The 12,581-nt window shown below is 40.9% G+C and overlaps 2 protein-coding genes across 3 annotated transcripts in view; both read right to left on the reverse strand.

Annotated features, from left to right (window-relative positions):
* The window catches only part of LOC147623667 (uncharacterized), a 177,960-nt gene that overhangs the window by 99,758 nt on the left and 65,621 nt on the right, over nucleotides 1–12,581 (reverse strand). The gene's annotated exons all lie outside the window — the stretch shown is intronic.
* LOC147623668 (ASI1-immunoprecipitated protein 1-like) overlaps nucleotides 6,961–12,581 on the reverse strand; it is a 30,009-nt gene continuing 24,388 nt past the window's right edge. Inside the window, exon 2 of the mRNA XM_086820254.1 lies at nucleotides 6,961–7,213. Within this exon, the coding sequence (XP_086676380.1) occupies nucleotides 7,058–7,213 (156 nt within the window). The 3' untranslated portion in view covers nucleotides 6,961–7,057. The remainder of the gene's footprint in view (nucleotides 7,214–12,581) is intronic.

Consider the following 12,581-nt stretch of genomic DNA (forward strand, 5'->3'; position numbering starts at 1 on the left):
ACCTTCTCTTGTGCATCAACCTAATTGAGTCTTTTATATTAGCATACCAAGTACTCATCTCATCAAAGATAGCATACTTCCTACACCCTCATCTCACGTGTGACAGGGTTATAACATTTTTACCCCTTTTGCTCAAGGAAGTAACAAATGAACACACATTTTTTAGCCTTTGGATCCAACTTACTGCATATGTCATCAAGAATGTGTACATATGCAATGCATCTAATCACTTTCAAGTGTGACAAATCTGGTTTTCTACTAGTTTACTTTTCCTCTAGAATCACACCATCATACACTGTCAGTTGTGGAGGTCCTGTCCATAATGTAAACATAGTCGTAAACTAATTCAGCCCAATAATGGTGAGCTATGCTCTTCTCAACCATCAACGCATGAGCAACCTCTGCAAACAATGAGGATTAACACACTCCGAGAAATCAAAACCAGCAAGAAGCATCTCTAAGCGAGTGCAAACAAATCTGGCTAAGAATGATATCAAAACATACATTCTCCGTGTTAAATACAAGAAGCCAGTGGAGCTCAACTTTCCCATCAAGAAAGCATCCAAAAATATCATTAGATTGTCACCCTTGACCTATGCAAGCTAGAAATATATACCGAGCAGGAGGCATCTCTGAGTGCGTGCAAACATAACTAGCCAATGATGATATCAAAACATACATTCTCCGTGTTAAATACAAGAAGCCAACGGAACTCAACTTTCCCATCAAGAAAGCATCCAAAAATACCATTGGCTTGGATTAATTGTCACCCTTGATATGCAAGCTAGAAATATATCTCAGTCGCATGTCAAAAATGGAATGCTACACCATCAAACAAACAAACCTACATCCGACACTATAATAGAACTCTCACTTGCCTTGATATTCCTCCCGAGTTCTCGTAGTAGAAGCAATTTTTTGCAGCTCCATATTAGCCAAAGATTCATTGCAAAAAATAAAAAATCCACTAATGTGGAACACCTCAAAACAAGGTACGTTCGACCTCGATATACTCTATGCATAAATAGTCTATGAGGATTTCAAAGGACCAAATCACGGGCAAACACCAAAACCCAAACTTTACTTCCATCCAACACCACTTCAACTGAGAGATTTTTACCTTTTTCAATTTTTTCATTGAACTCCTTTGTTAACTTCTCCCTGCATCGAACTACCTTGCCGTCTCTACATTTAGGCCGTACACCGACTGACCTTGGAGTGGTGTGGTGATCTCTCTGCTGATTAGAGGAGCTTCCTCTCTCCAAAACAAAACCACTTACATGAAGATATTCAATCTCAACGATGATGAGGCTTGTCCCGGTGGCAAAAACTGGCCAAACGTTAGGAGCCAGACCAAGTGTCCCCAAGACCTTGGACATATCCACAGCCCATGAGTGTGTGCTGATGGAGTTACAAAACCATATGAAAGTCTCAACTTCACCACACCGGGGTATCAAGACGGCCACCCCAAAAACCAAGTATCATGGACAGCATGGGAGTGTGTTCCGTTTTGCTAACACTGGTAGTTATGTGTGCAAGGATGATTGTATTATGGATCCAACCGGGGTATCAAGACGGCCATCGGGTGCCATCATGCATGGAATACACACATATTGTACCCATAATACAATCAACACATGGCCATGATTGTGCACGCAACACTATTGGCCATGGCTTGGCAAAGGCTTTGACATCATGCATTGTATATATACATATAGACCCCATAGATTTTGCTCTGCCATCATGCATGGAATACATACATATTGGACCCATAATACAGTCATCCTTGCACACATAACTACCAATGTTAGCAAAACGGAACACACTCCCATGCTGTCCATGATACTTGGTTTTTGGGGTGGCCGTCTTGATGCACCCAGGCATGCTTACCTCTAAAGTAAACATTTTGCCCACTCGTGCAACCAAATGACATTTTTTGTTGATGTCCCCAACATAGTAGCCCTCAGGGTTAAAGCGTACCTATACACCTTGCTCAACCACCAACTGCCCCCAAAACAAAAACCAAATTCTTTTTTATGTTAGACACATGAAGTACATCATCAACCAAGTACCTCATCTTTCCATCTTGTATTGTGCCAATGACACATTCCCAATTTGAGTAATAAAATGAGCCATGTCATCCCCCATCTCTATATAACTTGGTTTTTCCATATTTTTGACATCTCTAAACCGCTCACCATGACAATTCATGTGGTTAGAGGTTATTGAACCCACATACCATACATCATCACTATTTGTGGATACATCTGCAGCAATCATCATTCACTGAATTTAGCATGTGTTGTATAACAAAAAAAATGCTCATATCTATCTTCAGCCTACTTGCTTGAAGATGCATAATTGTTTTGTTGCAGCTTGCCTCTTCTTATGTCACTCTACTTCTTATTATGACATTCTGTTCTACAAAGGGACCTGGTTTGCTACAATAAAAACCATCCTTTGAACATGATCCCAATTGATACCTTTGCCAATTTCCTTGGCCTCTCTGGCTCTCCTTGCCTTAAGATTGGCCTCTTCCACCTATGTGTACTTGCTCTGCGAATCATTGGTTATTATTGTTGTTCATATTTCTGATTTCCAATATAGCCGTCACCTTGGCCTCAACCACGACCTCTACCTCTACCTCTACCTAAATTTGAGTAGAAGGCTTGTTCTGAAGTGTTTTTGATTTGGAATGAAGATTCTTAACCCAAATATTTCTCTTATATAATTAGATACCAAACCCCAAATATTTCTCTTATATAATTAGATACCAAACCCCAAAAGTTAGGAAATTCTCTTATAGCTATAGAGGTCTTGAATGGCTTGTATTCTTTGCCAAGACCATTCAAACAGATGCTCACCAAGTCATCGTCTTCCCACTGAGACATTAATAGACCCAAGGGCTTCAACAATACCCTTGATCTTCAACGCAAACTCATTGATGAATATATTCTTCTTCTCCACTGTATGCAGCTCCTGTTTTAGCTGCAACTTCCTTGTCTTTGTGTTTGTCTAGAAAATCTTCACCAGGTTTTGCCGTGCAAGTGTGGAAGTGTTGGCATCCTATATATGCCCTATCATAGTGTATGTCACACTGATTGAAAGCCAATGCATGACTTTTCTTGCACCCTATTCCAGTATTTAAACGCCTTTATCTCTTCTGGAGTAGCGTTCTCTTCACGTAATTTGGAGGCTCCTTATTGTCTCCTTCAACATAGTCCCAAAATCCTTTTCCCATCAAGAAATTGGTCATTCTAAAATTCTACGTATGGAAGTTGTTCTTGTCAATCTTTTAATTGGCAATTTGGTTGATGCCAGACATCTTTACTTTACAACAACTAGAAATCTAGCTCCTCAATCAGAGATGTGTAGCTCCCAAAGCTACCCAACGATGTCGTACCAAAACAAGAAGGGAAAGAGATGATAATTCTCTTACCCGTGTACCACTTCCTTTGCCTTTGTAGATTCCTTTACTTACCTCTCATGAGCTCCTTAGCCTGAACTGAGCTCTGATACCATAAAAAGATTGGAAGAGAGAGAGAGAGAGAGAGAGAGAGAGAGAGAGAGAGAGAGAGAGATCTTGAGCTCTTGGCGAGCACACACACATTCAAACAACAATGGATAAGACACGCACAAATTTGGAAGGTTGAAATCTTCTTCTTCTTGTTGTTGCTCTTAAAAGAGGTCTACAAAAAATAAGTGAAAACCAACATAAGTACTAGAGTACTTATGTGCAAGTGGTCCATAATATAAACACGCTAAGTATATGAGCTGGCAAGATAAGTATGCCATAACTCGATTGAACTAGCTAGATGTAGTCTAGGTGTAGAATTACTGACGAAGATCCATCATGTTAGCTACTACCAAACGCGCCAATGGTGTAAAGGTGGAACGGTCACCCATGCATGTCATGAGTGTCAGCTCGTGTTGAGCTTGACATCTCAACAAGAGTACATGGATGCTATTATGGCAGCTTGGTTTGTGTTTCAAAAGCTACTTGATAATATGGGTGAGCCCATGGATAGAGCAATTGTCATTTATTGCAACATCAATAGCATATGGCTAGCTAGTAACCCAATCTATCATGCTAGGACAAAGCACATTGAGTTGCATTACCATTTTGTTAGAGAGAAAGTTCTAGTAGTAGGTGATGTAGATCTGGTATTTGTCAGCTCATGTAGTTGAGTTCACACAACCTTTGTATGTTATAGCTTTCCTTTATAGTATGTGCTCTTATCTGTTTAGTTTAGGGTTGTAGAGACGAGATGACAATAGAATAGTTATGGCATAGTTATAGCGCCAGCTCATGTGGTCGAGTTCACACTATGGACCGACCTTTGTATGTTATAGCTTTCCTTTATAGTATGCAATGTTAACTCTTTAGTTTATGGTTGTAGAGAAGGGAATAGAAGAAAATTTAACCATCCATCTCTCGTGTGCTTGTCTACTCTTGTGTGTGTGTGTTTGCTTGCAAGGAGCTCAAGGTCATCGTGTACCCCGCATTCTTCTCAAGATTAACCTATGCTTCCCACAAAGCACTTGCAAGGAGCTTAAGGTCATCCTTTGCCCCGCATTCTTCTCAAGATTAACCAACTCTTTTGTGTGTGTGTTTGCTTGCAAGGAGCTCAAGGTCATCCTTTCTTCTCAAGATTAACCTACCCTTATCACAAAGCGCTTCCCACATAGTGTACCTTTGCTTTTTCCACCTGCAAGGAGTGTGGCTAGAGGTAAAGAAACGTCTCCTCTTTGGCAAAAGTGGTTGTTGCCTTTGCACCAGAATTTTTGTACCTTTCTTACTATAGTTCATTGTTGTTATTATGCCACAGAAGACATGGTTGCTTGCTTTTCGGTATGTAAGAATCATGTAGCAAGAATGTGAAGATGCACAAGATTAGGCATGTTTGGATTCTACTGGTCATGGATAGCCACAAAGATTAAGACAATCCTTTTTTTGGGCAAGGTTGAGTCCACATTAAGGTGTCCAACAACCCCCTCTGCACCTCCCATCCCTAGCCCCATAATTCAAAGTAACAAGAGGATTCTCGTTAGGCTTGCCTTCGATTCATTTATAGCATAATGTTTTTACAAAATCTTAAACATTGCATGTGTTATTAACTTCATCTCATCAAGAGCATAAACTGCATTACTAGTATGCATCATATTGATCAAAATGGTACAATTTTTTTGGCGTGAATATCTCCAATATTCACAACCATGAAAAACCAGGCTAATTTTTCTTAGAACTAACTTGTTTTTTATTGATTTCATATTCTCACGACTAATTTAATCATTCTAACACTTCCCTATTTTCAATCACTAACATTTGTTCGATGTGAATCTATGATCACTAACATTTGTTCGACGTGAATACATCATATATTCATGGCCATGAAAAACTAGACTGGTTTTTTACATCACTCAAAGTTCTTGCAAATGGTTCACATATACTTAATATGAACTCCATATGTATCGGCGAATCATTCTTACTTGTTTTTACTCAAAAATCTTTTTTTGGTGTGAATATCTCCAGATATTCACGACCGTGAAAAACCAAAGTATTTTTTCACTTGACAAAAACTAATTCAAAGCAACACATATCATGCTGAAAGCTTCACTAACAATAGCTTGTATTGTTAACACACTAACTTCAAAAAAAAGAGCATGCAAGGCAAGTGAGGAGTCCCCCTAGCCAATTAGGGCTGACATATCTGATTTTCAATGTTATAGGATGACTCCCCTGCAAAAGAGCAAAAGAACTCAATTTATGCACCCTCGAAGCCCAAAGACTTTGGAGAGGTTGGAACCACCCCAACCGAAAACAAGGGAAAAATGAAAGTCTCAAGAGCACAACTTCTAACCCATTTAGACACATACCTCAGGAATGTGGCAAGTACCATCATCAACAACAGAGATGTGCCAACACCAAGGGCAAGGTCTCCTTCCAATACCATTCACCAGAGTGCCTCACAATGTGCCGAGTTCATAGAGACCTATGATAAGAGGACCAAAACAAGTGAGGTCACCTTGCCAGATGGTAGCACCAGAAGGATTGTGAGATTTCTTATGACCAACACTCTCATCACTGTGAGTTCTATTTGCATCAATGGATTCATCTCTTCATATTGAATGTGGTAATAGTTTTTCTAGATTCTTATTAATAGACTAAAATATTTTATACTTGAGTGGAACATACATATGCACTCTTGTGGATTTAAGTATGATAGAAAGGTATAATTAGGGACTTACATTTACATTTAGTATAGTTATTGGTTCAGTTTTAGGAAGATGCAAAGTTGAGTAAGCCTTACTGGATAAACTTCTAGCCATGCATTGCGGTCTCTAATCTCACTTAATTTGAAGAGATGATTGAATTGGAAGGTTGTTTAGGTTGCTCTTTCCAATGTACATGATTTTTGTACAATATGTAGTCTTTCATGACTACAAAATTTATAAAAATGTAGAATAGGGAGGCCTGTATCTTTTACCAAGCTTATTGCATATGTTGACATGTGTTTCTTTTCGTACGGATGATTTTTGGTACCTCCAACTCCTCCACATTTTGTTTGCTATTATATTAATGATTTGGGAAAAAAAACATTGTAGCAAATAGATATTTTGTGGACATTAAGGGTCTATGAGACCAAAAAGATGTTACCTATGACTCGTGACATTACGAAAAAGAAAAACCAAGCTACCCAAAAGAAACACGCGGCCACTGTACTACACAAGCCATGTGTATACGATGGAGTCATCAAACTAAGTATCAAAAGTCAAAGGAGACGTGTACTACAGAAGCCCTGTGTAAACAATGAAGTCATCAAACTATATATCAAAAATCACCATGAGAGGTGTGCCAATGCTAAGGCTGGTTAGGATCAAGGACAAGAGACTGAGGATTTTGATGCATGTGTTGCTAAAAGAGAAGCTCATCATCAGAGAAAAGAAAGAATCACAAAAAACAAAAATAGAACAAGGTCATAACCATTCAGAAAAGGTAGGCATGTATCGCCTACTTTGCTACTCTCAAATGTATTCAATAGAAACACCTCTATGTTCAATCACCACCCTCATATCTGACCCCATAATATCGACTCAAGCGGTACATGGTTTTGTCTCTGATGCAAATTTGAATTTCATCTAGCTTTTTAATGTTCTCTTTCACCTTGTCTTCTTGTTCTTGTGCTAGTTTTTCCTCCTCTTTCCGTATCTCCTGCCAACACAAAAATGCCATCACATAGCAGTCAGCAACTATACTGAAGAGCATGAGCTAATTAGTAAGAATGAACAACTAAACACACACGTATACTACCTATCAAGAAGCCATGAGGACCTCCATCTTTGAAACCCAATCATCAGACTCTGAAACCTAAATTACAACAATTCTCTGCCAAACTATGGCTGATTTATCTTGGTCTCCTTGGACTTTAAAATGGCAAACACTGCTAAATCTTAATGGTTCCTCTGTAGTGGGACACATGCACCCCTTGTTGCACGTGACAATATGTGAGCTTTCAGATGATCAACAAAGACACCTAAAAGCCCAAAACACAATGGACTGCCCAAGAGAGCTTGCTTGGGTCCTTATGGATATTGAAACCTTGACAGAGCCACTTAACAAAGACACCTAAAAGCCCAACACAATGGGCTCCAAGAGAGCTTGCTTGGGTCCTGATGGATATTGAAACCTTGACAGAGCCACTTAACAAAGACACCTAAAAGCCCAACACAATGGGCTGCCCAAGAGAGCTTGCTTGGGTCCTTATGGATATTGAAACCTTGACAGAGCCACTTGAGCTCTCTCGAGTCAACGAGTTGAAACACGGTTCTTTCACAACCCAGCCATTATAGCTGCACGTGGCAATCAGCAATCAGCCTTGGAAAAACTTCTACTAAGTGCTAGGCTCGACCAGGGTAGGAAAAGCAATTCAGGTCCCACCCTACTTCTACCACAATCAAGAATGAGCTTTGATGCAAAAACATATACCTGGCTTGTACTAATAGATACTTTCTAAGGATTTCTATACAAAGAGAGGGTAAATATGATCATTACACTTTGTAACACGCGGAAGCTCTGGGAGTCTTCTTTCAGCCCTAAACACTACTGGAAGCATGCTGATGTAAAACGCAGACATGGAGAGAGAGAGAGAGAGAGAGAGAGAGAGAGAGAGAGAGATGCTGGAAATTCAGTATATTAATATAGTACAAAAAGCTACTCAATCCACAGCCCTAGGCTGCCTTCTTGGAAAAGGTGAACATCACCAAAATCTGTCCCTAACTGGGACCCTAAAGACCCAACTCCTAAATGAGTTGAATGCCTAAAACAATGAGCACAGTTTGCTATTTATATGGTTCTTGGACACGTGGTATACTGGCCGACCAGCAAAAATACATTAAATGCTCTTCAACGCAGCCCGACTGGACCTCTTCACTTTGTTGCGCCTGCAGCCTGCCCGTCCTCTGGTTCAGCCGACCACACTCTGTGAGCGGGACCGTTGCCCGAGACCCTATCTGGCTCACAGGACTGCCATCCCCTCTGGCTCTGTGGAACACCACCAGCAAACCTCCTAGGAGCTCTTCCCGATTCTGTGTTCCTTGCCGTGGGCTTCGTATCCGTGTACTTTCTTGTACCTTGGACCTGTACACCATCATATGGGACTAATTCAATGTTTAGCTTTGCTGAGCCTGATGCTCTAATACCAATGTAACACGCGGAAGCTCTGGGAGTCTGCTTTCAGCCCTAAACACTACAGGAAGCATGCTGATGCAAAATGTCACCAATTGACCGACCATTTGGTCCATCTCCAGATTTGTCTCTCGTTCACTTGAGGCCAGGCTGGTGTCTCATGTGAAGGGACCAGTATTTTTGCATAACATGGACGAGAGCCAGACTAGTGCCACCCGTGTGTTAGCAGGATGGTGCCGTATGGACGGGAGCCAAACTGGTGCCACCTGTGTATGACCTGGACTGTGTTCTATCCATGGGATTGTCACGCCATGGAAGAGCCAGTATTTGTGCCGTGTCTTGCCTATGGGACTGTCACTCCATAGGAAGACCGGGATTTTTGTTTTCTGTCGTACCATTTTTGTGCCCGACAGATGTTTTGTACTTGTTCCATGAACGGGAGATATGTCCATGATACTGTTTGCACATGCATTCATGTTTTGCATGTTTGGAATTGTTTTCGCATGACTTGTATTCTTGTGTTTGCCTGTTTGACGTACCACTTGAACAGGGACGCCTGCCACGAGTCGTGAAGTTTGCTCTGTCTTTTGACGAGTTTTGTTGCGTGTGAACAGGTGGTAAGTGTATTGCACTTGTTTGTTTAATAGCTTTCTTTCTAACCTTTATTTTTATAAGGTTGTAAGTTCACATTCATTTAAGAATGGGCACCCACGTATGGGCCAAGGTGGAGAGGGAAACCCCACTCTTAACCCTTCATGTGTGGGGATGGGTGCATAGCCACCTTACCCACACCCCACCTTGAAACTCGCCGCCCCCATGCAAGCTAGGGGAGCAGGCCAGCTGTCGTCGTGTGCTCTCTCTCCAACACCTACAAAAGAGGGACCACCCCACCCGCTTGGAGAACACGGCTGGCGATCATCTCTTCTCCGTTTGCTCTCAGGTGGCTGCACCTCCACTCTGCAGGGTGCTGCGCCTCTCCTCTCCAGACGGCTGCTCTCTCTACATAGGTGGCTGTGCCTTCCCTCTGCAATGTTGGAATATATGATCAATGTCATGGTCTAAGGTTAAGGCACACAATAAAATGTAAAAGGACCATGTAATATGAAGAGAATCCAAGTGAATGAAAGGGTCAACCCCCACTTGAAGTAGGCGAGTTTCAGAAGATTCTCTGGAGGCTATATTCTAGGCAGCCATGTGGGGGGAGATGGCCTTGGATGCTCTTGATGAGATGTAAGCAATGATGTCATTCAACCATGTACACTTTGGCTATAAAATGGTGGCCCTCCGAATGAGAAAAACACGAATTTATATGCTATGTGATGCTCCTTATTGTGCTGTCATTATGTTCTCTTAATCTTTGATTAAGTACTAGTTAATTACACTTTTGCTCATGTGACCACCATGGCTTATTTTGAATCACCATAGCTCTTTCATCACTCTATACTCACATTAAGCTTGCATTATCACTCATTATGCTTTTCCAAACATGGTATCAGAGCCATGATTATCCCTAGGCATAGTAATTAAGCACATTAATTAGATTTTTCATTTTTTCAAGCTTTCCATTAAAGCTTCAACTCACCCCCTGCTGGTCTTTTGCTTCATATGAGCTCTATAGTCCATCAAATCACAAGCTTTTTGATTCAAAAGAAAGCTAACAGCCGGCTCAATCTACGCCTAGCTCCATTTAAGCTCCCACGAACTACACACGGCGAAATCAGCTCTGCAACAGCACGCTTCTGCGCAGCGAAATTCCTCAAATTGGCGCCGTACGATGAATGGTTTGCTAATTCCTCTTGTGAGCATAACATTGATGCTATGAAGCTCCCACGTGTTGATTTTCATGAGCAATGGTCCACTGTAGCTGCTGTTTGAACTAATTTATCAGTGACAGTACATGCTGTGTTGCAGAGAAGATTTACAGAGATTGAAGCAGCATCTTGACATGTTTGAGTGCTGAGCTTAAAGCCAATACCTTGGTTTTCACTTGGTTTAAAGCATTTTATGTTTCTCATTTGGGAAGAGCTTCATTCAATTGCTCAAAGCTCACTCTATTTTTGGGAGCAGTTTTTTCTCTTTGAATTAATCATCTCCACTAATCATCATATAATTAATAGTAATTATCTATTGAGATGACATTCTAATATGCATATTGAGTTGAATACCTCTTTACAATCATGCCTTCGGATGCTGAATCATCTAATGAAGCTTATATCAAGAAATCATTGAAACCCAAAAGCAAAACTAGAAAACCTAGGATGAAAATTAAGTCTAGGCCCAGTTATTATTACTATGCAAAGGCTTATGGGTTTGGGGAATTCTTGAGTAATATCATGCATCTATATGGTGAAGGGGGATTCTAGCTTTTTAATACTTTGCATTGTTCAATTCCAATCATGGAGTCAACTTACATATCATCCTCTTTCATCAAGAAATTCAACGGTCATGACTTCCACACTTGGCAAGTCAAAATGAGGTTTTTACTAATGAAAGAAGAAGGTTGGGGCATAGTCAATGGTACTATACCTAAACCTACCACACGAGAAGGAGAAGTCTCTTGGCAAACCAAGGATGAGAAAGCATTAGCTCTCATTGCCCTTGGAGTTGAAGATAGTTATATACATTACATTGGTAATGGAACATCTTCACAAATTGCTTGGAATTCACTGGATAAATCCTTTGGTGCTCAAGGCCTCCACAGCAAAATCAGTCTCAAAGTAGACTTTTACAGTCTAGAGTACAAGATTGATGAGACACTTGCATCTCACATCAACACCATGAAGAGCTTGATGGTCCAGCTCGAAGCCATCAATGAACCAATCAAGGAGAGTGATGCCATAGCCATCCTCCTAAAGTCAATGCCATCCGAGTATGATACACTCATGCCGACCTTAAAGTACATGCAGGATCCCACTTTGAAGGGAATAGAGAGTGTTCTCTTGGAAGAAGAGAAGAAGTTGAAAGGTAGAGCCATTGATCTTGTCTCAAACCAGGCATACCTTGTTCAAAAGCAAACCGGCAAACCACTCCAATGTACACATTGTGGAAGGACAGGACATCTTGCCAAGAATTGCTACCACAAAGACAAGCCAAAGCAAATATGCACCAAATGTGGAAAGCCAGGTCACCTTGCCGACAAATGTTACACCAACCAGGCAAATATGGCAAGCACTTCGAATGATTCCGAAGAAGCAATTCAAGCATGTAACAATGTTACTACCTCTTTTGATGAAGCGGTAGATGCAGAATGGGCTTTCTAAAACCAACAATGTTTATGCCCTCTTTTACCCAAATGTTTATGTATGGACACCTCTAACCACCAATGATGTAGGTTATGTGTTATTATGATGCTCACAATATCTCTCAGTAGGCCATGTAGCCCTCAAGAGGGGATTGATGGGGAGTTGGGTCTCCATGACCAACAAATGATGATGATGCCCATGTATATGATGATGATGATGCTATGATGATGATGGGGTATGGGAGAGGAATGTTTTCATGTAGGAATGTTTTCATGTCATGCTATTTTCTTTTCGCAATGTAGAAGCTATGCTCCCTATGAGCAATGCTAATTTCTTTTATGTACTGTAGAGCTATACTCCTTATGAGTTAAGCTTTTTCTTTCATGTAATGTTTGGATCAAGGGAGGGCAATATACCATGCCATGATCAAGGGAGGGTGTTGGAATATATGATCAATGTCATGGTCTAAGGTTAAGGCACACAATAAAATGTAAAAGGACCATGTAATATGAAGAGAATCCAGGTGAATGAAAGGGTCAACCCCCACTTGAAGTAGGCGAGTTTCAGAAGATTCTCTGGAGGCTATATTCTAGGGAGCCATGTGGGGGGAGATGGCCTTGGATGCTCTTGATGAGATGTAAGCAATGATGTCA

This window comes from Cibotium barometz, chromosome 26 (genome assembly GCF_041138505.1).
Source record: "Cibotium barometz isolate CiBa-2024 chromosome 26, ASM4113850v1, whole genome shotgun sequence".
NCBI classification, from domain to species: Eukaryota; Viridiplantae; Streptophyta; class Polypodiopsida; order Cyatheales; family Cibotiaceae; genus Cibotium; species Cibotium barometz.